The 24,633-nt window shown below is 57.6% G+C and overlaps 2 protein-coding genes across 3 annotated transcripts in view; both read left to right on the top strand.

Moving 5' to 3' along the window:
- The window catches only part of CADM3 (cell adhesion molecule 3), a 30,552-nt gene extending 19,523 nt beyond the window's left edge, over nucleotides 1–11,029 (top strand). For both annotated transcript variants that reach the window (XM_082703107.1, XM_082703106.1), the window contains 8 exons: nucleotides 226–366; nucleotides 865–1,017; nucleotides 1,663–1,800; nucleotides 2,131–2,301; nucleotides 4,431–4,521; nucleotides 4,939–5,108; nucleotides 7,762–7,887; nucleotides 8,965–11,029. In XM_082703107.1, the coding sequence (XP_082559233.1) occupies nucleotides 226–366; nucleotides 865–1,017; nucleotides 1,663–1,800; nucleotides 2,131–2,301; nucleotides 4,431–4,521; nucleotides 4,939–5,108; nucleotides 7,762–7,887; nucleotides 8,965–9,083 (1,109 nt within the window). In that variant the 3' untranslated portion in view covers nucleotides 9,084–11,029. The remainder of the gene's footprint in view (nucleotides 1–225; nucleotides 367–864; nucleotides 1,018–1,662; nucleotides 1,801–2,130; nucleotides 2,302–4,430; nucleotides 4,522–4,938; nucleotides 5,109–7,761; nucleotides 7,888–8,964) is intronic.
- A 113-nt stretch (nucleotides 11,030–11,142) lies between these two features.
- ACKR1 (atypical chemokine receptor 1 (Duffy blood group)) lies at nucleotides 11,143–14,147 on the top strand. Its single transcript, XM_082703108.1, has 2 exons — nucleotides 11,143–12,723; nucleotides 13,126–14,147. Exons 1-2 carry the CDS (start codon nucleotides 12,700–12,702, stop codon nucleotides 14,095–14,097), a joined length of 996 nt encoding a protein of 331 aa, XP_082559234.1. The 5' UTR covers nucleotides 11,143–12,699; the 3' UTR covers nucleotides 14,098–14,147.
- Nucleotides 14,148–24,633: the final 10,486 nt, after the last annotated feature.

Genomic DNA, 24,633 nt, shown 5'->3' with positions numbered 1-24,633 from the left:
TCAGCAAACATTCAACAAATGACTGTTTTTCTGTGTATTGCAAGCCAGAGGAAATAAGGTCTGTCTCCCCTTCCCCACCACCTCTGCTCCTTCTCCCACGATGCCTTACGAGAACACAGACACGGGCGCCGTGGACCGTCCGGGTTAGATGAGGCGCGCTTTGCCCCAGAAGCGGGTGGAGGGGCCGGCCTTCCTCGGGATGCTGACCCTCTTGCGCTCCTGCAGATAGCCAGCCCTGGACGTCAGATGAGACCGTGGTGGCTGGAGGGACGGTGGTGCTCAAGTGCCAAGTGAAGGACCACGAGGACTCGTCTCTGCAGTGGTCCAACCCTGCCCAGCAGACTCTCTACTTTGGAGAGAAGAGAGGTACTGCCCCAGGTCTCCTCTCTCCAGGGGAGCTGTGGGCTAGGGCGGGGGTCCGAGGAGCCCAGGGCAGCATGTGCCTGGGGTGCGGAGGCTGGGCGTCTGGAAGGTGTGCTGTTTGAGGGGGCAACAAGCCAGGGGCTCATCTGCACGCTCCAGAGAAACCATGGTGTGACAGCTCCAACCTGAGCCGTGCACCATCCTCCGGGGGCGACACCTCAAAGCAGCCCCAAGACTTAGCTGGTGTCGAGTGTTGCCCCAAGTACTTCACAAGGCACCTCCACGAGATTCAGGCCTACTTTTCTGAGCATCCCTGAGGCTACTGTGCCTGCCCAGTGGCTCAGGAATGTGAGGGCATAAAGAGGGTTCAAACTCAGGAGGAGTTTCCCCCGCCCCAAACCATGCTAGAGCCCTTCTTCCAAAGACGCTGGCCTGGGACTGGAAGATGACCGTGGAAAGTGCCGGTCAAAGCCCTGCTTCCCGTTCTCCCAATGTCCCCAGCCCTTCGTGATAATCGGATCCAGCTGGTTAGATCCACTCCCCATGAGCTCAGCATCAGCATCAGCAACGTGGCCCTGGCGGACGAGGGCGAGTACACCTGCTCCATCTTCACCATGCCCGTGAGGACGGCCAAGTCCCTCGTCACTGTGCTCGGTGAGGCTCCCTAACCCCAGGGGCTCCGCAGCATGCCTCCTTGCAAACACAGCTCCTAGGTGAGCCCCCAAGGCAGTCAGAGGCCCAGTGAGTCTCTGAGCATTTGGGGAAACTTCAGTCTGTGCTTCCTTTGCAATGGAACAAAATGCCGAGAGTACTGGGTTCTGATCCTTCCTGCTCTACTTACTGTGTGCTCTGGGAGGATCCCTTACTCCCTCTGAGCCTGAATCTCCTCAACAATGATAAAAAAGATGCTGACATCTGTTCTGCGTACCTCCTAAGACTGTATGAGGGAAACACGAGAAGTCTTTGCAGTGTTGTTTCTAAGGTCCAAGTACCCTCCTGCTGCTTATGTGCTCTCAGCGGGTCCTGTGTTTCCGTTTCCTTCTTTGCTCTCCTAGGCTTCACATCCTTTCTGTAGCCGGCCAGGGGTGCTGTGCGGGGCCGCGCTACGTACTAGGTTTTCCCTGTGGGTTCTCAGGGAGGAGATGGGAGAAAAAGATGCTTTCTCTAGTCTTCTAGGCATTCTAACCCAAAGTAGGACTCATGCATTCTGAGTCCCTGAGAGGCCATCTCTGCAGGCAGAGCTAAGGTCACCTCATGGTGCCTCTCCTTCCTACCTCGGCCGTCCCCCCTCCATGGCAGGAATCCCACAGAAGCCCATCATTACTGGCTACAAGTCATCATTACGGGAAAAGGAGACAACCACCCTAAACTGTCAGTCTTCTGGAAGCAAACCTGCAGCCCAGCTCACCTGGCGGAAGGGCGACCAAGAGCTCCACGGTAAGTTCTCCCTGCTTTGGGGCTCGGTGGGAGAGGGTAGGATGGGTGAGGAAGAGAGGGGTACACGTCTGTGTGTGCGCACATCAGCATGGTGTAGGAGGAGGAGGACAGGTGTTTTGTGCACCCGTGTGTGTGTGTGTGTGTGTGTGTGTGTGTGTATGTTAGGACCCACATTCTCCCTGTGTGTACATCAGCATTTCACAACTTTCTAAGTTTGTCTAAGTGGAGACTCGCCATCTGTATGCCTGCCGTGGGCCCACACTGTCTGTATGTTAGGGCTCACTCTGTGTCTGTGTGTATGCGCGTGGACGTGTCTGTTCTGTACTCCAGGAGAACCAACCCGCGTTCAGGAAGACCCCAATGGTAAAACCTTCACCGTGAGCAGCTCAGTGACATTCCAGGTTTCCCGGGAGGACGACGGGGCGGACATCGTGTGCTCTGTGAACCACGAGTCTCTAAAGGGAGCTGACAGATCCACTTCCCAACGCATTGAAGTTCTATGTATGTGGTGGGCTTGTGGGTGAAGAAGGGTCAGGTATGAAATGGGGGGAGGGGACGAGAGTGCGCGTGGCTACACGCAGCACCTCACGCAGATCAGCGATGAGTCCACGGGTGACGGCACCAGGCTAAGGGTCGGCAAGCTTCTTGGGAGAGGGCCCAATAGCGAGTATTTGAGGCTTTGGGGGGGGGGGTCACACAGTCTCTGTCTCAACAACTTAATTCTGCTGTTGCCGCAGGAAAATAGCCATAAACTGTATGTCAGCACATTAGTGTGGCTGTGTTCCCATAAAGCTTTATTTACAAAAACACACAGCTGGCAGGATTTGGCCCCAGGGCAAGTTTACCAAGTCCTGAGCTAGGCCAGGGATGTACCGCTAGCCCGTGAGCTCTGGCGGCGACTGTAGCAAGCCGGGAATTGGAAGACACGGGGCTGGTCCCCCACCGCTAGGGGCTGTACCAGCTTAAGGAAATGGCTTCGTCCAGTGAGCTGGACTCTTTCTTTTCTCTAAGAGAAGATGAACCTGGTGATCGCTAAGGCTTCTTCCTAGACCAACACACTGTGATTTTAGGATCCCAGATCTTCCCTGTGGTCCTCATCGTCTGCCCCAGCCCCCAAAACCCAAGGGTTCTCGGGTTTCTGACCTACAATGACCACCATCACTGTCCCTTCTCCAAGCCTTTCCAAGGGTCCTCATTTCTCTGTGGACTCTGCCTTGAGTATGGACAGGAAACTTTCACCCTCTCGTGAGAAACTGGAAATTTTCTGAGTGCGGGAACCAAGAAAAAAGAAAAAGTGCAGAGACAGAGTACAGAGAATCATAAAACAATGCATTGCTTGTCCTGACTTCTCTAAGGCTGGTCATTATCCTCAAATAACTCAACCGCTTAACCTTCTCTTTTATGGGAGATCCAGGACTGACTCTGGTGCCCTTTCAAATCATTAGACCCCTTGCTGAAAGCTGGACGTGAGGCAGGTTTCCGGGGGTGCCCCTTCCCATTTGGCTGCAGATGGCCCGGATTCCTGTGAGTGGGACTGCCGCTGACTGGCTCTGCCTCTTTGACCGAAGCTTGCCCTCTCCCAGGGGCTGCTGTGTGCTTCACTGATTAGCAGGAGGGTCAAGGGGAAGATCCCGAGGAAAGAACTCAGCAGACTTCAGAGTTCTCAATCACCCTAAGGTGTTTCTCTGCTGATCGGTCATGCGTGCAGGGCCCCCGGCCTTGGGGTCCCCTCTCCCATGTCCGAACCCCACAGACTGCCCTGCCAGGTACTAGACCCTCTGGCGCTGACTCTCGAGGCCCAGCGGTGATCAGCAGTCAGTCAACAAGCGCTAGACTCCAGGCAAGGCACTAGAGGCTTCGATGGGGGTGGGGCCCCCGTATTCACTAACGTATGCACTAACTCACCTGGCCTGATCTCTTTGTCCTCTTTGATTTGACGGAAACACGTTCATAAGCAGGTGGTTAAGGTTGGCTCTGTCCGCAGGGGAAGCTCGGCGCCTTTATCTGTTGTTCTAAACCAGCCTCTGGCTGTATTTGAGCAGCCATCTGGCCCTGGCCTCCTAGCAGCCCTCTGGTGCCCGTGGCAGATGCCATCCGTTCTTCCCAGAGCACATCTCTGCAGCCTAAATATGACCCCCATCTCTTGTTGTTGGGAAACTTCCTTCACTTTTGCTCTGACCCCTGAAAATGATACTCGGCGCTCACAGGCTGCTCCCTAGGAGCAGAGGAGAGAGGGTGGGGAGATTGTGAGCTCAGGAAACGACCCAGGTCAAGTTCACTGGCTCCATCAGAAATGTGCATGAAGTCCCACTTCTGTGCCAGGCCCAGGTGAACCAGGGGCCTTCCTCGGCTCTCTGTTAGGACACTCCTTCGGTGTCCACCACAGACAGAGCTTCAGAAATCCTACCTCTATGAGGTTGCAATGCAAATCCCGTGCACACTGAGTAGTAACCATGGAATTTGCTCGTGAGACATTGGGGCAGGAGGTCTGTGTCCCCAGCCCCGCCCACGCCTGAGACAGGTAGGAGTCGAAGCCTTAATGCACAACAGGGTGACGGCGGGACTGTGGTCCTTGGTCTTCTCCTGGACGGTGTGGCAACGGTGCACTGACATCATTTCCTTCTCCACAGACACACCCACGGCGAAGATCAGGCCAGACCCCCCGCACCCTCGCGAGGGCCAGAAGCTGCTGCTCCACTGTGAGGGGCGTGGCAATCCCGTGTAAGATCTGCTTCCGGGCCTGACACCTCCACACCTCAGACCCCCATCTCCCCTTGCAGTCTCCCCGTCTCCCCCCCGTTCTCAGCCTTTCGCTTTCCCTGCCCCCTGCCCTTCACCGTCCATCCCTGGACGGCATCTCCTGCAAAGCCGCAGAAGAGGGGCCTCCCCGGCCGCCCCCGAGGTCCCCATGGGAACCACCAGGACACAGCCAGACATGAGTTAGGAAACCTCCCTCATCCTGGGGTCAAATCCCGAAGGGTCACCCCTCCCTTCAGCAGCTTGTGCCTGGGGCGCCCAGAGCCCCTGAGCCTGGGTCAAGCCGTCATTGAGTTCCTCCTCCCAGATATACGTTTGTTGTTCCCTTTAGCCCCCTGACCTGCTCGCTCCCAAACACGTGTGCTTCCTCTGCCTCTGCAGCCCCCAGCAGTACCTGTGGGAGAAAGAAGGCAGCGTGCCCCCGCTGAAGATGACCCAGGAGAGCGCCCTCATCTTCCCCTTCCTCAACAAGAGTGACAGCGGGACGTACGGCTGCACGGCCACCAGCAACATGGGCAGCTACAAGGCGTACTACACGCTCAACGTGAACGGTGAGCCCTCCCGGCCCTCCGCGGGCATCCCCCTCGCCTGTCTGCCCACCCCACGCTCTGTGACTTCCTCTCCTGAGAGCAGCCCTCGGCTGTGCCTCGAGGGCAAGAGGGCCGACCGTGGGAGTGTGGAACTCGGGCTCTAGGTCTGCTCTGGAATGTGCAAGACGGACGCCGTCCGCAGAATGGCGGGCTCCGGTGAGCCCTAGCGGTGCCCCTACCCCTCCTCTCCCCGGGGCAGCACTAACTACGCCTCTGTGTGGAGAGGCCCCAGAGTCTCGCCAGGGCCGGTATGGGGGTTCCCCTCTCCAGGGGCCTGTGCCAGGGCTGCTCTTCTGGTGACCAGCAGGGGACCCGTGGTGTCACCGCCACTTCCTGGCCGCAGACAGGGTAGGGTGGGTTCAGGCAGAACACAGACGCCCGTTGGTATGATGCTGAGACACTGGCCACTTTCTCCGAGGCCTTATCTCCCAGAGACACCAGTGATGCTTCTTCTCTGAAATTCTTCCCACAGCTGTGACCACAGAACCTCAGGAGCAGTGACAGGCTGGCACAGAGGTCCCCTTATTGGAGAGCGGGCAGGATTTTTGAAGATCCTAGTGGCAGCGGGGTCCTGTCAGAAAACCTTACAAGCTCAGAATAGGGGAAATGCATTGTCGGGGGGAACACTAGAGGCTCCCATACCGGAAATGACCGTTCAGTCAGTGAGGTGACAGATAAGAGACCTGAGACCTGGGGACCGGGGTGTTTGTGCAGATGGGGTGATTCTGACTCCAGGGTCAGAACTCAGCTCGTGGGAGCTGCCTCAGCACCACAGACAACGCTGGTGTAGGATGCCGGCGGTGAGGACCAGCGTCAGCCCCCAGAGCTCCCCCGGCCAGTTCTGAGGGTGACTGCCAGGGCGCTGAGTGTTCCTGGCCCCTGCGGTTGGTGGTTGGTCACAACCGCCGGCCCCTCCCCCACGGTCCCGTCTCACGGTGACCGCGACCAGTGCTGACACCCGGCGGTGGGAGGAGGCTCTGCAGCTCCTTCCCGGGGACTCCAGAGCAGCCCTGACCCTATCAACAGGGAAGGGAAAACAGGGGAGTTCCAGCAGAGACAGGGATCTGCAACTGAAGACCCAGAGGTCCTTTTGGCCATGGGAAGCTCTGTTTTTCGGAGGGATTTCCCTTTCCATAGCCTCTGGAACAACTATCCAGGATGATGATGATGATGATGATGATTTTTTTTTTTAAGATTTTATTCTTTTATTTGTCAGAGACAGAGGGAGAGCGAGCGAGCACAGGCAGACAGAGAGGCAGGCAGAGGCAGAGGGAGAAGCAGGCTCCCTGCCGAGCAAGGAGCCTGATGCGGGACTCGATCCCAGGACCCCGGGATCATGACCTGAGCCGAAGGCAGCTGCTTAACCAACTGAGCCACCCAGGCGTCCCTATTATTATTTTTTTAATGTGAGACTGTGTGCACCTACTGCCTGGGAGAAAGACAGGGGTGACATCCCTCTGCTCCTTCCCACTCAACACCTTCCCACCCACCCCACCGTATCATGGAGCCCCTAGGCCCATCCTCTCTCTCCCTCCCCAGCAGAGCATAAAAAATCAGAACATAAATGTTTTCTTTTCCAATTAGGCGTAGACAGTCAAGGAACGAAAAAGCTGGCCCAGTCAAGCTCGAGGAGACGTGAGGCAGGAAAGACAAAATATATAAGGAGTCAGTGAGGCATCAAGACTCAAGCTGACTCTGTAGGAAAATAGTGGCCTCCCCGTGGGTGGGACAGGTACACCTAGGGCTCATGTAATTTTGGACGCATCAGAACTGGGTCCCGGGCCTGGGCGCTGTCTCCTCGGGTATTTGGGATTTGGACGAGGCTGGTGCTGACCTCGTCGTGCCTGGCCCAGTGTGCACTCTGAGGATCTACGCCCTCCCCCACCCTGCCGTAGATGCTGCCGTAGAAGGAAGATGGCGGAGACGTTGGCCATCATGGGAAGAAGCTCAGGGTGTGGGTGGGGGAGGGGCATCCACGAAGGAAGTCCTTGACTTTCCCACAAGCCTCTGGAGGCTGGGATGTGACGCTGGAGTCCGAGGCCTCCCGGTGGAGGACTGCGATGTAGTTGGACCCCAGAACTGCTCTTCACACGGTGACCTCAGTGCATGGCCTTCTGGAGGCGCCGTCAGAGTTCCCCTTCGCAGCTTCATCAGTGTCTCACTGTCTGGGCTGGGGGCAACGGGGAATAGGCTGGGGGCCCCCGAGAGAGGCCAGCTCTGAAGGGCAAGCGGTCAGGAGACAGAGAGAGAAGGAACAGTCTGATCCCCCCGAAAGTAAAAGCAAGAGCGAGAACAAGAGACAACATGGTCGTTAACAGGATGAATTTGACCTGAGCTTCCAGGCCAGAAACACAGCTGAAAGGGTTGAGTGCGAGCAGATCTGTCAACTTATTCACGAATACACAATTTTTAAGGAGAATTACTGCATTCCAGACGGGGTGTAAGAAAGAAGGGTGCAAAACCAGGCATGTCCCCTTTGCTGTTCGATCCAGTCCGCTCAGCGGATGTCAGCCCGTGTCCTGTGCCGTGTCAGACGGCCCACGGCCGGGCCAGAGATGCGCTCAGACCAGGGCTCTTCCAGGTCTGACTGTGCCCCCCCCCCCCCCCCCCGCAGACCCCAGCCCGGTACCCTCGTCCTCCAGCACCTACCACGCCATCATCGGCGGGATCGTGGCGTTCATCGTCTTCCTGCTGCTGATTCTGCTCATCTTCCTGGGCCACTACTTGATCAGGCACAAAGGTCAGAGGCAGCAGGGAGCCGGGGTGGGGGGTGGCGGGCAGGGAGGCAGCAGGGAGCTGGCTGCTCGACCTCCTCTGGGGACTCCACTGGCCCTTGGAAGAAAGAAGACAGCCAGCCCTGTGATGACTGAGCACCACCAACCCCGCAGTAGAGCCCCATCACTTGGTGACTCTCCAAGTCAAAGGGACCCTCCATCTCAGTCCATGCTGCACCCCCCCCAGCCCCCGCCCTGCCACTTTGCCCCCAGGGCCTCCTGCTCGGAGAGGAGACCTACCGGTCCCATCTCTTCCTGCACTGGCTTCCTTTCTCCACTCTTTGTCCTTCCGTCCCACAGCGTCTCTGCTCCTCTCCCGTTTCCACGCCTGCCCACTCCTCAGACTTTCCCCTCTGTGCTACTTCAGCCAGCAGCCCCGCTGCACGGCTGACCCAGACCTCAGCTTCCTGTTCACGGCTGACCTGCAGTTTCCCTGTCCCCACCTAGGGTGTGCATGTGTGCACACACATGGAGGCACATATGTGCACACACATACACAGACGGGAGCACACGTGCACAGAGGTCCATGCCAGTACTACACGTACAGGTGCACACACACCCACGCACACGTACCCACAGGTACACACAGACATACACACACCTATCGGCACACACCTGTACGCTCATACACACCTGCACGCACGTACCCACACATGTGCACACACATGCGTGCACACCCAGGTGTGCACATGCACACTCATGCAGACTTGTGGGCGCATAGGCGCATGCATAACCCACACACACGTACACACATGCACACACACATGCACACATGCACAGATGTACACGCAGGTTTTTTCTTGTTTTATGAATGAGATTCTAGTTAAGGGCAGCATTCAATCACTGTCCATGGGTGTGGTCAGGTGATGGGTGTTGGCAGCAGGATGGAAATTGGCTCAGGTGGGGACCTAGACAGCTCCAGGCCGGAGAAATGTTGCAGGAGCAGGGGGGGCAGTGCACCATCAGGGCAGGGGTTGGGGTGGGCTTTGGAGGAGTGGAAACTGCTCCTGCGACTGACGGGAGGGGTCTCTCGGTCTGTGCAGGAACCTACCTGACACACGAGGCCAAAGGCTCTGATGACGCCCCAGACGCAGACACGGCCATCATCAACGCAGAAGGCGGGCAGTCGGGCGGGGACGACAAGAAGGAATATTTCATCTAGAGGCGCCCGGACCCCCCCTGCACCCCAGGGGCCCCACGGGGACTGCTGGGGCCATCACCAACCTGGACTTGTACAGAGCGACCCCAGGGCCGCCCCTCCCGCTTGCTCCCCAGCCCCCCCCACCCCCCTGTACAGAATGTCTGCTTTGGGTGCGGTTTTGTACTCGGTTTGGAATGGGGAGGGAGGCGGGCGGGGGGGAGGGAGGGTCACCCTCAGCCCTTTCCGTGGCTTCTCTGCGTTTGGGTTATTATTATTTTTATAACAATCCCAAATCAAATCCGTCTCCAGGCTGGAGGGCCAGGGGCCCCGGGTGAGGAAAGCAAAACCCTGGAGTGTAGGAGGAGAGCGAAGGCGGAGGGGTAAGGATAGGGAGCCAAGCCGGGCTGGTGTGGGGGCCCTGCCCCGCAGCTCTCCGTCCTCCCCCGCTTCGTGGCCTCCTGGGGGAAAGGGGAAGTGGTGAGCAGAACCTGGAGGGGCTGGAGGGGGCTTTTCCTCTGCTAGTCACGCACCTCAAGTTACAGACAGGGAAGCGGGCCGCCCGGTCACCCCTCCTCCTCCATGACAGGAAAGGGGTGAATGGGGGTCCCCAGGAAGTGTGAGCCAGCAGGTGGAAGGCAGCCAGGCAGGGACCCAGGGCTCCCACATGGGAAGGACACAGGTCCCTGCCAGGAGGGGGTAGTTCTGCAGGGGGAGGCTGGCAGAGAGGGGCCTCTACCCCTTGCACCCGATGTCCAGTGAAGCCCGGCCCCAGGGGCGAGCGCTCTAGCAGCGGTGGGAGAGGCGCTGCTGCGGGCCCCTGGCTCTGACCCGAGCCCTGACTGTCGCACGGCAACCGCTGCTCCGTCTTGTACGGCCTGCCCTGCCCCTTCCCGCTCCCTCAGCAGCCAGGCAGACGTAACAACAAAAATACTAAAAGGAGCTTCAGTGCACTGAGCTGTGTCCTGCCCAAACGAGGGAGTGATGTGAACTCTGTGAGCGTGTGGTTCTCGTGTTTGTGCCTGCATCTGTGTGTGTGCACGCGTGTGGAAGAGGGCCGGAGGGAGCGCCCAGGCGGGTGGGGGCTGCGGGACGCTTCGCAGAGGAGGGCTTCAGGCGGGGAGGGCTCTGAGTCCGGCTGTGGACCTCACCTGGGCTGTGGCTCCGTGCCCGTGTGTCCCGGGTCGCCCTCGGTGCCCATCTGTCATGGAGAAAACAGTCCCAGGGGGTGTTTTGCTCAGTTGTCCATCTCATCTGTCCCTGCCTCAGTTTCCCTTCTCAGAGCCACAGAGTCAGGGCCACAGCCTTTGCTATGCACCCCTCAGGCCTCTCCCCGGCACTGACCCTGGAAGGACCACTGTCACTTCTTCCCCCCCATAGTCTGACCCCCGGGGGGCGAGGGCCGGGAGCGAACCTCTGTCTCCTTCCCGTCTCCACCCCCGCTTTTGATTTTCTGTCTTCCTGCACTGCCGCGGTGGAGATGAGGTCGCTCGCCCTCCCTGTCCCGGCGGGGCCCCGCTCACTCCCTCCAGCGAGTCTTCCCTGCTGCAGCCGGCAGGCCTGTGCACCCCCCTCGCCTGTGCACCCCCCTCAGTTCAGGAAATATCCTCGGGATTCTTCCAGCCGCTGGTTAGGGCCCTTGGGCAGCACGGGCACCCCCCCCACACCTCAGCCAGGGCCTCCCCCCTCACAGCAGCAAGGCAGCCTAGGGCCCCAGGCCTGTCGGCTCCCTGTCTCCCAGCACCCGCTTTTGGGAAAATGACCTTTCCTCTTTGAGCTGAACCACTCTGTCCATATTACACAGAAGCCATATTTGTACGGGGGCGGGGGGGCGGGGCTGTTGTGCGGTGTGTGTCTGTCTGTGGGTGGGGGAGGGAGCAGGGAGGGGGTCGTGTATCTTTATAATCTTTCTAACTCTCCTGTGCTAATCTCCGAGGGGCCACCCTCAATATATCTGGATTATCCGTGTCGTCCGGCTGCCTCCTTCTTGCTGCTCCTGCTCCAGACGGGGGGTGTGCGCGTGAGGGGGGTTCTGCTGGTGTCCCCTGCGCCTGGACCCCCCCCAGGGGAGGCCCCCTCTCCCAAGGGCATCCCTGCGCGGAGACAGCAGAGCTCTCCAAGGGAGAGCAGGCTGTTCACCCCCTCCGCCAGGGTCCTTGCTTTCTCGCGTGGTTGGGGAGGGGTGTCTGCCTGCTCCCCGCTGCCCCCCACCGGGTACCGGAGAAGGACACAGTGACGGCAGAGACGCCACTGGCCCCACAGCAGGACAGACCTCCCCAGGGCTACTGTCTAGCCCCGCTCATGCTCACGTTGAACGTGAATCCGGAGCAGTCATCCTGGGAAGAAAGGGGTTGGCGATCTATGTAAGGCACCCACCTTTGCGTCTCGGCTCCCCTACTCTGACTCCATGCACCCCTGCCTGAATGCAAAAGGGCTCCTGGTGAGATTGCATTGAAACACCCCAGGCTTTCCTGGAATGAGATAGTGTCGCCTAACCAGCTCCTGAGACCCCGTGACCTGAAGGTCTGGCCGTTTCCCCACCCAAGAAAATGCAGGGAAAGAGAAGAGACGGTGCAGAAGCCCTGGAGGGGTGAGGCTGCCGGCAGCAGAGGTGTGGGTTCTAGGGCCTGCATGTGCAGAGTAAATGCTTTCACTCTGCCAGCCAGAGAGAAACAGAAGCCCCACCCCCGTAAGGAACTGCACACTTCGCCCAGAGGCCCGCCAGTGAGTCCGTTCAGAGCCTTTCTATCCCCAACACAAATATGATCGAGAGCGCCCCATGGGCGACAGTCCCATTGTAGAACGTGCTGCCCCATTGTCCCCCAGAGCCTGCTTTAACTCGTCAGACAGCGCATCATGCTTGGTATGGAGAATGCGTCCGCGGCGCCCATAGGTGGCTAGACCAACGCCCAGCCGCTCCCTGAAGCAGCTTCCTCACACAGCCTTGACCGCTGGCCCCCAGCCCTTCCTGTCCTCACACTGAAGCACCCAACACCCACCTACCGCCTAGCCCTCGGCTATGTGCTCGCGACACACGACACACACAGCCACACACAGAGACGGCATGCGCAGCGCAGGGCTATCAACGGGGGCCGGTCCGACCTCGGGCACCACTCACAGCCCCTCCCTCGAATGTCCCCCTGGAGCTGTCTTTCTTTGGATCCAGTTCAAGGGGGTGGAGACTCGGTGAGAGTCATCAGCTGCCCCTTCCCTCTGCCTTCCCAGCAGGTCTCTTATCTCTGTCTCACAAGTCACCCCTGGCCCCTCTTCCTTCCTGGTGCTCGAAGACTCCATCCCTGCTGGAAACCCCCCTGGCTTCTCAGCCCCCCTTTCCACCTTCGGGAAAACACCCGCTATCTGCCGGCCATCTTTTTCCTTTCCTGAGTGCAGGTCCCCACCAGTGAAATCCAACCTCAAAACAGGAAGCCCCGGGCGATTGCCCCTTCTGGGCCTGAGCTTGAGGCGGGCCAAGGGTGTGGGGCGAAGGCTTCCTGAATGCCCGGCTCCCCCCCACTGCCTATCCCCTGGCCCTGCCCAGAACTGATGGCCTTCATTAGCCCCTGGCACTTATCTTGGAGCCGCAGCCACCCACGGGACGTTCCCAGCCCTTCTCTCTGCCTGCCCTTAGCCCAGCAGCACCATGGGGAACTGTCTGCAGCACCAGGTGAGTGTGGGGCTGGGCCCACAGTCCTCCATCTCTTTCCCCCACCACCTCTTTCTGTCTGCCCCAGGGCCTTTGCACCTCTTTCCTTCTCCCCTCGCCTCTTACCCTTCCCTCTGTTTCCTTCTCCTCCTTCTTACTCTGGGCTCCGGGGTCCCTCATCCATCCAGGTCCCTGGCGCCCTGACCCGGACCTTGTCCGGCTCTCGCAGCCTGTCCGTTCCCGTCCCCTGCTCTTCCTCCCAGGCTCCGAGGCTCCTGTGCCATCCTTTCCTGCTGCCCCCACTGCATCCCCTCCTCCAGGCTGGCCTCCGCTCCATCTCCCCCTCCCGCTCCCTTTATTCCCAGGGACTCTTGAGCGGGGTAGACAGATGATCTGACTGTCCCCTCTGGGGCTGTCCTCCAGGTGGCGAATGAGGACGCTACTAAGTTCACCTTCGAAGATGACATTTGGGATGACTTTAATGATTCCTATGGCCTGAACTATAACTACAGCAACGTGGACGCCGCTGCCCCCTGCCGCTCCTGCAGCCTGTTGGACGACTCCTCCTTGCCCTTCTTCATCCTCACCAGCATCCTGGGCATCCTGGCCGGGGGAGCCGTCCTCCTCGCCCTCCTCAGACCTCTCTTCCACTGGCAGGTGTGCCCCGAACGGCCTTTCCTAGTACAGCTGGCCGTGGGCAGCACTCTCTTCAGCGTTGCGGTGCCCTTCCTGGCCCCAGGGCTTAAAGAGCTCCAGGGCACCCCTCTGTGCCACCTGGCCCACATGGTCTGGTACGGCTCAGCCTTCGCCCAGGCTCTGCTGATAGGGTGCCATGCCTGCCTGGGCCCCAAAATGGGCACAGGTCAGGTCCCCAACCTCACCCTGAGGCTTGGTGTGGGACTCTGGGGAACGGCTGTCCTGCTGGGGCTGCCGGTCACCCTGGCCAGCGACACTTCTCATGGATTCTGCTCCCTGACATTCAGCAAGAGCCACTGGTTTCTGCCGCTGTCACACGCCATTGCCTGCTGCGCCATCTTCACCTTGCTGCCGCTGGGTTTGCTGGGAGCCAAGGCGATAATGAAAATACGGAGCAGGGGGCAGTGTCCCTGGGCCAATGTCCTGTGGGCCTGGTTTGTGTTCTGGTGGCCTCATGGGGTAGCTGTGGGCTTGGACTTCCTCGTGAGGTCCAAGGCCTTGGTCCTGTGGACATGTCTGGCCCAGCAGGCTCTGGACTTGCTGCAGCACCTGGCGGAGGCCCTGGCCATTCTGCACTGTGTGGCCACACCCCTGCTCCTGGCCCTGTCCTACCACCAGACCGCACGTGCTGCCCCGCCTCCCCTGCCCCTGCCCCTGAGACGGCCGTCTCATCTGGACGCCCAGGGAGGAAAGTCCTAGCTCTCTTCCTGCCTGTCCACCTGAATTAAAGTCTACGCTGCTTTAATGAAGCTGTGGTTTCTTATTTTATCCGGGGACGTAGAGCAGGCAGGAGAATGGAGAGAAACCGGACCTTCCTGCCGGCGTCCGTTTCTCTCGCCGGCCTGGGGAGAAAGTGAATGACATACAAACTTCCGCAGGGTGCAGAGATGTTCTCCAGAGGCATGAGGTTATTGCCGTCTCAAAGGGGAGGAGATTCACCTGAGTATGAGGGGAGCAGGGCGCCTGAGAAACCAGAAGAGATGGAGGAGGAAGAGCACCTGCTCGGGAAAGCAAATGAAACAGGACTCAAAACAGGAGAGAGAAGACCAGAGGAGAGAGAAGAGCCGAGAGCATGGCCCCCGTCCTGTCCGACTTGTCTAGCCTTCCTCTCGGACTACTGTCTCCCGGACTGCTGTTGGCTTTGCTTAGAGATCAGGCAGAGAAGCATCCCAGGGGGCCTCACTTTGTCCGGGGAACATATCGAGACAATTCCAAAAGCCACTTCTTAGGAATCATCAACCCGAGGTTTGTTTCTCGGCAGGACACTAATCCCTGTGTGTGTGAGTGTGCATGTGCATGTGTGTGTGTGTGTGCATCTGTGTGTCTCCATCTGTTGGAACCTACATCCTTGCTGGGTGCAAGCACGGAATCGCGCGGTCCACATGTGGGGCTGCCTCTGCCCCGCTGCCTGCGCCGCACCCCCGCGCGCCTTCCCTCAGACCCTCCCTCCTGCGGGCTCCTCCCTCTACCCTTGTTTTCCGAATGTGGAATCAGGATTAATGACTCACTCCCTTCCCCAAATGGGTTTTCTTTCCCCTGGCTTCTATGCCGAGCCTTCTCTGGGTGTCTGTGTGGGATGCCTACAGGGAACTAAAAACCAAGAAGTCAAGGGGGTTGAGGCACTTTGAGGGGAGGGGCCTGATCTGACTCGTCTTCTGCTTAGAATCCTCTGGGTTTTTTCCCCCGTTCAGCTCCTGAGACGGGTCTTTCTTTCCATCTGTCACACCACAGCCCCATGCCCTGCTCATAGTCATAGTCCTGGAGGGTTTTTCTCCAAGTCTGGGTAGTGGTTGGAAGGACAGTGGATAGGCCCTCTCCGTAAGGGCTGCCGCCGACAAACTCGCCCTCTGCCCAAGAGGCCGCGGCCCCAAGGTGCCTCCAACCCAAGTGAAAGCTGGGCAGACTTGAGGGAGCCTCCCCTCTGTCTGAACCCCGACAGCCTTCCCGGGTTGTACAGATGTGCTCTAGCCGCTCCCCCTGCGCCGGCTCCGCTCCACTCTGGGCTTGGAGACGCGGCGAGAGCGCAGGAGAGGCCCAGGCCCAGCCGGAGCATCCTCGGGAATTTTCCCGGGTGGGTGCGTGACCAAGCCTCCGACCCCCCCTCCCGTCGCTTAGCAACCGTCAGGGTAGCGGCTGATTGGTGCATCCTAAATTGAAAGGCGGGACTTAGGGCCCGAGGAGCCGCAGGAGGCGTTCGTTCTGAGACAGGAAAGAGAGAAGGAAAATGAAGAAAAAAGAGAGAATTTACAAACCTACATTATGCTAAGGCCTCCGGCCACAGTTCGCGAAGGCGGCACAGGGATTTCTCTCTCAGCCGCTTTCCAGAGAGGAAGCCCCTCCCCATCTCCATCCTACCTGACATCCCCCCACAACCCCTCCTCCAACGACACCGGACACCCCCCCACCCCCACTCAGGGCCCTGCCTAAGAGGCTGACCTAGAGGAGGGGAAGCGCAGGGTGGTCTCCGTCCCAAACTTTCCAGGGTCAACCTGATGCTCAGCGGGCTGTCCCCCGGCCTCTGGGGCGCTGTGCAACCCGGCCTGGCCCCAGCCCCGGCGACCCCAGCCCAGGAGACACAAACTGCGCCTGCAGGGTCTCCCTGGAAAGAAGCCCAGAGAGCCCCCTATCACATCCCTCACCAAGCCAAGGCCGAGGCAGAAGCCCGGGGCTGATAAGAGGTCCTGGAGGCTGGGGAGGGAGGTCTGGGGAGGGCCTCCGCACACTTATCTCCCGCCCAGCCCACCCCTGCCCTGCCGCTTTACCCCAGTCCTTCCCCGCGACCCTTTCCTGCACGGTCTCCTGCCCTGGGATGCTTCTTCTGAGTCTCATCCCGACCTCGGGTGTTTCTTCAAGGCTTTCGTGGGGTCCTCCCGAGCCCAGGCTGTCACCCCAAGCCCAGGCTGTCACCCACCACCTGCCACCAGCTTCCCCAAAACTGGTCCGAACCTGGCATCTTCCCAACAACCCCTCAGGAACCCAGCTCCTGTTTCCTGAGAACCCTTCAGAATTTCATCTTAGGGTTGGCAGGGACGTTCCCTGTGTCTGAGTTAGGGGGCCTCCGGGCTAGGGGAACAATTGTTTCCCAGAGAGAAGAGCAGGGAGCAGGCCAGCATGGGGCGCTCACCAGGCCCTGGGGAAAATCCACCTGCACTCCTGGAGGGAGACTTATTCCTTTGGGGGAAGACTGAAGATCACAATGACACCCACAGGTCATTTATTCCAGGCCCGGGGCCCCTCCCAGAGGTTGTAGGAAACAGATACCTGTGCTCACACCCTTTTTCCCACTCGCATGTCCTGACCCCACAGCCCCATCATCATCTTCCCCCAGAGGTGGCCCTCTGGGGAATTCTGATTGAGAACTTCACTGGGATTTCAAATCCAATTCATCGCCAGCTCTAATTGCCAGGGATTTGCATGAAAACCATCGTATGCTATCTAATTATTCTGACAAGAGCAGCCCGCCGTCTGGGCACAAGGAGAATCGCAGCTTTAATTAACAATAATGCACCTTGTAGACGAATGTGACTGTTTAGGTTAATTAACAAGTCCAAGTCCTTCCAGATCGAATCCGCACATCATCTGGGTGATTTGGGCAGGTGGGACGTGGGCCAGGAGACAGGACTGGTTGAGAAATGAGTTCAGCAGAGGTGGGCGTCAGCTTTCTCCTCCCCTGTGACTACCGGTTGGTTGTAGGATCTCCAGAAAGCCCCTTGAAAAGCTGGTTCAGGGGAATTAGAGGGGCACAGCTGTAGGGGATTTCAGCCGTCTTGATGTTACACTTAGATTTAGGACATCTTTCAGACACAGTTGTATAAATGAGAGGAAGAAGTCGTTGCAGTTCCTCAGATGTGCCTAATGCACCGTCCAGGTGTTTGGGAACCAGGCTCTCAGCATTAGAGCCCCATCTACCCAACACTGCCAAGTCTCTCTGCCTTTCCTTGTATCACATTTTGGGAGCACTGAAAGTTGCCTACTCCCAAGATTCCCAGATGATGTTCCAAGTCCCAGCTTTGTCCTCCTCCAGGCTAATGGTTTGAACCTTTTTCCGGCGTCATTCCCTAGGTTCTGAAAGAATGATACACTGTCTATGGCTGCAAATGGCCTCTTTCTGAAGGACCTGAGCCTGCTTTTCTCCCTCAAAGTTGGGTATTACTAATGCTTGGGGAAGGGGAAATCCTAAGTCTCTTGGAAAATCCAGTGAAAGTGATGAATCTCTCTTTAGGAAAATAGAATATTACACCCACAATTTGGCATGGAGTTCTTCCCCACAGCCCTTGGAGTTAAACTCAACACAGAAATTTCCGTGATCAGACAGTGGCTTCGTCTCCCGCTTGCTCAGGAAGCTTGAGGCCCAGGGACCTAAAGTACTTTCTGTTCTCTGAATGGGCAAGTCCCGTTTCTACTCTGGGCTTTGCACTTGGCGTCCCTTCTGCCAGAAACGCTCTTCCCTGTGCATTTTCCGTGACTGGCTCCTTCTCATCCTCCAGATCTGAACGCAAATATCACCTTTCCTGACATCCAATGAGAGAGAGCCCCCACCTACGCGGCCCTGTTATTCTCCACCAGCTCACCGGGGATGTTTCCAGCATGGTGTGTATCACACTCTGAGACTGTCTCCTTTCTTCATTGTTTAGTGGCCAGTTTCCTGCTCCTCCGCACCCCCCCACCCCCAAAAACAAGTGTCAGGAATGTGGGAACTTTTTCTCTTTTGTGACTAGAAATCAGAGCTCAGGAAGTAGGTGCTAAGTATGTGAATTAATTAACTTCACACAAATAAAGTGTGGTGCTCCAACCTGGAGGGCTTACAGGCCCCTGGGACTGAGGAATAAGTAAGCACAGGATTCCCCCAGAACAAATGTCAGGACATGGCGCTCCTCCTCCCGAAGGCCTCCAAGGCATCTCTCCCAGCCCTAAATCATCTGTGGGCTGAAGAGACCGGAGGACCATCAGCACAAGATTTCTGGCCTGGGTAGACGGAGGCCCGTGGGGGGATGGGGTGAGTGGGGGGTGGCCATCGAGGGGCCACTTCTACATAAGTGATGAATCACTGAATTCTGCTCCTGAAACCAGCCCCACACTCCGTCTTAACGAACTTGAATTCAAATAACGTCTCAGAAGAAAAAAAATAAAAGATTTCTGGCCTGAGAACCTGTTTTCTGTGTCCACAAGGGCCAGCGGCAGCCAGGGGACTCTGGACTCTCCACAGGCCCCAAGCCCAGGTCGGAGGAGCGAGGCTCACTTTCCTCTGGGACAGTACAGCTCCGGGCGGCAGGGGAGGGCTGGAAGGCCTGTCACTCTTCATCTTTACTTGAGGGAAAGTGAGTCCCCAGGGACGTCCCGAGTTCAAGGAGACAGTCTTCCAGTGGCTCAGAATCCAATTTGGAGTCCAGCAGCCTTCTCAGATTTGATCACACTCAGGGAGGGAGCCCACACTCTGCATGGACCTACGAGACGCTCTGGCCTCCCTGCTGCTGGCTTTTTATCCTTCCTTCTCCTCCGCTTCAGTTCCAGCTCAGCCTGTGGCCCCCACTGCCCATTGCCACTGCCCCCTCCAGACCTCTGGGCTCTGGCTCCTTCTCCAGCCTTCTGGAACCCATCCCCACCCACCGTGGCCGATTCATTCTCTCTGCAGTTCTGGGCCCTAGGTCAGGTTAACCCTTTAAGGCACTTAGGGGTATGTCACGCATTTCATTTAAAGGATGTACTGAGTGACTCCTAAAGTCAGCACACTGGGAGAGGTCCCAGAAGACACAAAAAGAACCCAGACACAATTCTAGACATCGACATCTCCCTGAACCCACCTGGCCCCTCCCTGTCCTCTTCTTTCTTAGGTTGTCAGGACTTCTCAGCTCTCTCCTTAATAACCTTTCACGAATCTGGGTCCCAGGACACATGGACACCCCGCAAGATCCTTGGTCACCTTGATGGCTCAGTCCCGGTCCTGGCTTCTATTTCACACCCACAGACCCTTAGCCAATCACAAAGCCCTGCATGAGCGGGTGGTCCTGCCTCCCTGGGGTGGCCGGGAACATTCTTTCTGTACAGACACAGAGAAGATGCAAGAAGATACAAGAAGGGGGGGGGTGTTTTCCCTTCACACTCTTCCAAGGTGGGTGTGGTGGATTATGAAAGTCAGTACAATGAGAGCAATTACCCAGAGGACAGGGAAAGGGTGGGGAGCTTCGGGGAAGAAAGCCCTTTACAAATTAGTCGGTCCCTTTCCGTCTGTGACCCGAGGAAGAGATGAGGACGAAGTGGACTGTCTCTGCCAGCAGCCTGCAGGCTCCAAAAGCACGCCCCTGTTTCTCCTCTGTGGCCACTCCTTGAGTCTCCAGGACAGGGCTGCTCCCGCCACGTTCTGGGCTGACTGACAAGGAGAAATCCATGGAAATCTCCGGGAGCCCAGAGTCGGAGGGACACCCCCTGGGATAGCAAGAATCGCAGAAATTAAATACGAGTTAATAGAAATGAAGGCAAAACCTGTGTTAAAAAAAAAAAAAATCAATTGCACCAAAACAAAATGGAAGAGACCTGGCTCGACAGACGTTCTTATTAAAAAAAAAAAAAAAAAAAAAAACAACACCAGCTTAGAGGTTTCACTTGGCCACAGGCTAAAGATGATTCAGTAGTGTGTGCGGCAGCCAAAAAGCTAATGCAGACTCAAGCTCAAATTGGGGACGAGGCAGGACGAGCCACCGCTCCTTCCTGCCCTGCCCTGGCCAGTTCGGGAACCAAGAGCTCAGCTCTGGGGCCCACACTAATGAATTAGAGCTTTTTAAAGGGGAATGGTCGAAATGACAGACCCCCACCCCTCACAGAAGGGCTGAAGGAGCAGGGGAGGTGGGCGAGACCCTGACTCTGGGCGGACGCAGAAAACACCCAGCTATCTGCATGTCACTCAGGGGCTGTGCTGTGAAGGGAACATTAGAGAAAAGTCAGCTGTAGCTTAGAACTAGGGACCCTGGGTCGGGGGGAAGTAACAGATTGGTTTAGGCTGAACGTTAAGAAAGTCTTTCTGCAGTTGGAATACAGATGACAGGGATGGGCTATGGCATCCTTGTTACTATAAAAAATACATGCACACGGACGCACTCACGTGTGTGCACACACAGTCCTCCACACACGCACACACTCACACACGGAGCTCCGCACTGCTCTGTGCTCTTGTTTTACTGTGGCGAACACATGTGAGGACGGCCTGGCCCTTGTGGACTTTAGAGACAAATGTGAGCGGCCGAGATGAGACACGAAACACGCAGATAACTTGCACGTGCTTCTAAATGCTGTTACAGGAGAACAGAACTGGTATCTTGCAAGAGAATAAGAGGACAGATCTGATTTGAGTTATGAGCTCACCGTTACAGAAAGGACTCAAGCTGAGGCTGAACAGTAACAAATCATCAGACACAGCGGAGGGATCTCCCATGCACGGGGACCCAGCCAGGGCTAGTCCAACTGCTTTCTCCCAAATTGGCAGTGCATCCGAATCGCCTGGGGAGAGGCTTTCAATAGTCCTTGACTCAATTCAAGATGTTCTGAATCAGAATATTTGGGGCCAGAAGACTCTGAAATCCCTGGGATGATACGTTAAATGAAAGAGCTAGTAATTCTTTGATTCCGGTGTCTGGGTCCCACTTGTGATGATTTTAATCTCTTTGCTTGGATCCTTGAATTAAAGTCCTCTGGTTCAGAGCTAGGATACTTTGGTCTCTTCCAAACCGGGTCTGTAGAACAATGAAGGATTCTTAGCCAGATAAGCACCTGACCTGAATCTTTCCAAGAGGTGGGGACCATTCCAGGCACCAACTGCTGCAAAAACCCGAAGCTGGTGCCTGGGGTCCCTCTAGTGGCCAGAAGTGGTCACTTCGACCCCTCGTCTCTCCAGACCCAGGTTTAGCTAGAAATTACTAGTTGATATGGGCCCTAAGAGGACAAAGGAAGGGAAAGCAGAGAAACCAAAATACGTATTTTTAGAAAGCCCTCAACAGAATTAGCATTAAGAAATGGAGGTGTTAGAATGAAGGCACCGCTGACCGATTACATCCACCTGCCCCTTGTTGCCAAGCCTGGGATGATCCTAACCTAGACCCCCTCCACTAACCGGAGTGCACCCCTCCGCGGGACGCCCAGCCACCAGCCAGGGACTCCAAGGTCGCCTCTGTGCCCTGGGAAGGTACACAGTGGTGAGGACGCGGTGCTTGGCCGAGCGCTGGGCTGAGATGGGACGGCCAGGTCCAGGCGTTCTGAGCCCGTCACTGGGCTCTCCAGGCTTCCGTCTGCCCACTTGAGAAAAAGCTGATACTGATGCCAGTCCTGCCGTGCTCCCAGATCTGACCTGGAGATCAAATGAACTGACAGACGTGGAAGCTGTCAAATGAGTTCCAGCTCGGAGGAAATACACCACCATTAGTACTAAGGAAGAGTCTGCCCTGCAGGCAGCTGGGAAAGCCTTCGGGGCCGCTCACGCCCCCGGCCCATCAGCTCCACCAGAAGGAGCTGGACTGCTGGTTGCTCTCCGACTCGGCTCCTGGGTCTCCACTTGGCCCGGGGACCGAAAGGCTACCACACTATGCCCGAGACAGCCTAACAAGAAACTCCGAGGAAACGTTCCTTTAAAACAGAGGCCAGCCCCGCAAAGGTGACAATGCGGCATTTTCCGGGCATTTGGGCAGGCTTTGGCTGCATTACAGTATTATTTAGGGCAGAGCATAAAATGTTCTTGGACTGCCAAAAAGCAGCGATACCTCCTCCGTGCTGTTTATGATACTGAGCCCTGCCCCAGGGACCCCAGTGTGACCACGCCTAAGCTCCTCGCACATGGTCGCCTGTGGTTTCTCTCCCTCGGAACACGGGTCCTTTAGGAGGCTCCTTGTTGTGGGAGAACCGGTCCGCTCGGGAGACGCTGAGCTGCCCTCAGCAATCTGGCAGTAGATTAATGGCACATGTTCTATGCCTTTGCCACTCAAAATATGGGCTGCGGATCCCAGTATTGGCAGGACTTGGAGCTTGGAGGAAATGCAGAGTCCCAGGCCCGGCCCCAGACCACGGCTGAGTCAGAATCCGCACTCTCACAGGATGCCGGGCAACTCGGGCAATTCGTTTGAGGGTGAGGAGCCCTGCACGCTTCGGCGGGCGGTCACCCCCCAGCCCTCACACCCCTCCCCCAGCGGGTGAAGGCCTGGCTCCTAGGATGTCCCCCTTCTTCAGTCTCCTTGCCCTCCAGACTGGACTTCAAAGTTCAGACCTTTCCATGCACTGGCTCTGCATGAGCTTAGTTCCCACAGTTTAGAAAAAGTGAGAAAAGAAACAAAACAAAACAAAACCCACAAAAACACTTTCTCGTTCCTTCCCTGGTCCCCTCATTCCCAGAAGGAGAGACGACTGTCTCATCTTCCCCCACAGGGCACAGGTTGGAGGGCGGGGTGAGGGAGAACCGACCTTCCTGCCTTTCTGTAGTTCCCATGCTCGTGCTCGGGCTGGGAGGGACCTGGGAAGGCGACTGTGGGAAACGGTCAGCCGACCAGGGGGGCAGTGAGTGTAGGCACAGGCAGGACAGAGCATCTAGGGGCCCCGAGGCGCTGGCCGCGAGCCGCAGGAAGGGAAGCATCCCTTCCTCGAGGTAGCGAAGACCACAGAGCGTCACGCGGAACACAGGGTCTCACCCCAGGCCACGCAGTCAGGGGGCAGGTGGGCGCGCTCACATGTGCGTATGTGTACACGATTTGTCGATGCAGGAATTGTTAGGACTGTGTGTAGACACAGTCTTCGGCTTCTGACCCCGATCTGGGCACCTTGTCCTCTAGCAGAGGCCAAGCTTTGCTGCGTCTGGTGGCACAGAGCCGACCCCAGCAGGCGGGTCTCTGGGCAGCAGGAGGCAGCCTCGCCCTGTGACGGGAGCGCCGGGTGGGCGGTGGGAGGGCCTGGCGGGTCCCTCAGACACCTGCCCTTAGCCTTCCGCCTCTCGCCGGCCAACACCTCCTCTCACCCAGGGTTCCCGTTTTAACGCAGAGTCCCTCTAAGCCGGGCCATGAACTAAAGCCCGGACCATACGTGCAAGTTCGTGTATTCGAGATGCCGTTGCAGGGACGCCACGGGCCGCAGAAGAGAACCAAGCGGCCGAGGCCCATCAGGAGCCAAAGGGAGGAAGCAGCCGAGATGCGGACCCCGGACTCCTCCCTCCCGGCCTCGCAGTTGGGCCGAGGCGCAGCTCTGGCTCACAGGGCGGGATGTGGGCACAGATGCGCCTTCTCTGGGGCCCGCGGGGGGACTAGTGTTTCTAGCCTCTTGATGGGCTTCCCGGGCCCACCATGACCCGTCCTGAGCCCACGCCCCCCGCAGCAAGAGAGATTCTGAAAACACACCCACCGTTCCGCCGGCAGTCACCGGCTCCCCACCATCCTCGAGGAAAGCCCGGCCTCAGCCCGGCACAGACAGCCCTTCCTTCCTTCCTCGAACCCGCCTTGCCAGTCACGCGAAGTTCCAGACACCATGTGTGGCGAGCTGCTCCCCAAAGGAAGCCGCCTCCTGTCAGGCCCGGCGCCTCTGCGTGGGGCTGTTCCCCTGGACTGAGCCCTCTCTACAGCCCCTCCCCCTTTGTCTGGCCAACGCCTACTTGTCCTCCAAGTCCGCCTCAGGTGTCCCCTTACCTGTGGCCATCCTCTGTGCTCCCAAAGCATTCTGGGATCTTAGCACCCCGGGTTATGTCACCTCTGTCCTTGGGTGCCCCCTCCCCCCAGGTTAGATGTCTGAAGGACAGAGTCTCCCATCCAAGTACTAACCAGGCCCGACCCTGCTTAGCTTCCGAGATCAGACGAGATCGATCGGGCGCGTTCAGGGTGGTATGGCCGTAGACTGAAGGACAGAGTCTATGGCTTCCTTGTCTTTCCGTTGCTAGAACCTTGCCCAGGGCTGGACACAAAGCATGCATTTGCACTGTTTGTGGTATATACTGATGCATGTATGCAGGACAGAGGTCAAGTACCAAAAGGGAAAAATGGGACCCTTAAATCAGAAATTATGCGATTTGTCGATGCAGGAATTGTTAGGACCCAGAAGAACCGGAGATCTGAACCCAGGCCCGTGCTGCCGGCTGACTTTCAAGCCTGCTCCCTTCTCGCTCGCATCCAAGCTGCTGGTGAGTCACATCCGCACGGCCCCGTTGCTCTATTTTCCATCACAGATCCCAGACATTCAGATCCGAGCTTCTGGGAGGGACCTAGAAGCGAATCAGGCTCA

This window comes from Mustela nivalis, assembly GCF_964662115.1.
Source record: "Mustela nivalis genome assembly, chromosome: 16".
In the NCBI taxonomy this organism is placed as follows: Eukaryota; Metazoa; Chordata; class Mammalia; order Carnivora; family Mustelidae; genus Mustela; species Mustela nivalis.
Note: the sequence above shows the minus strand (reverse complement) of the source record. Positions and strands in the feature narration are given on the sequence as shown.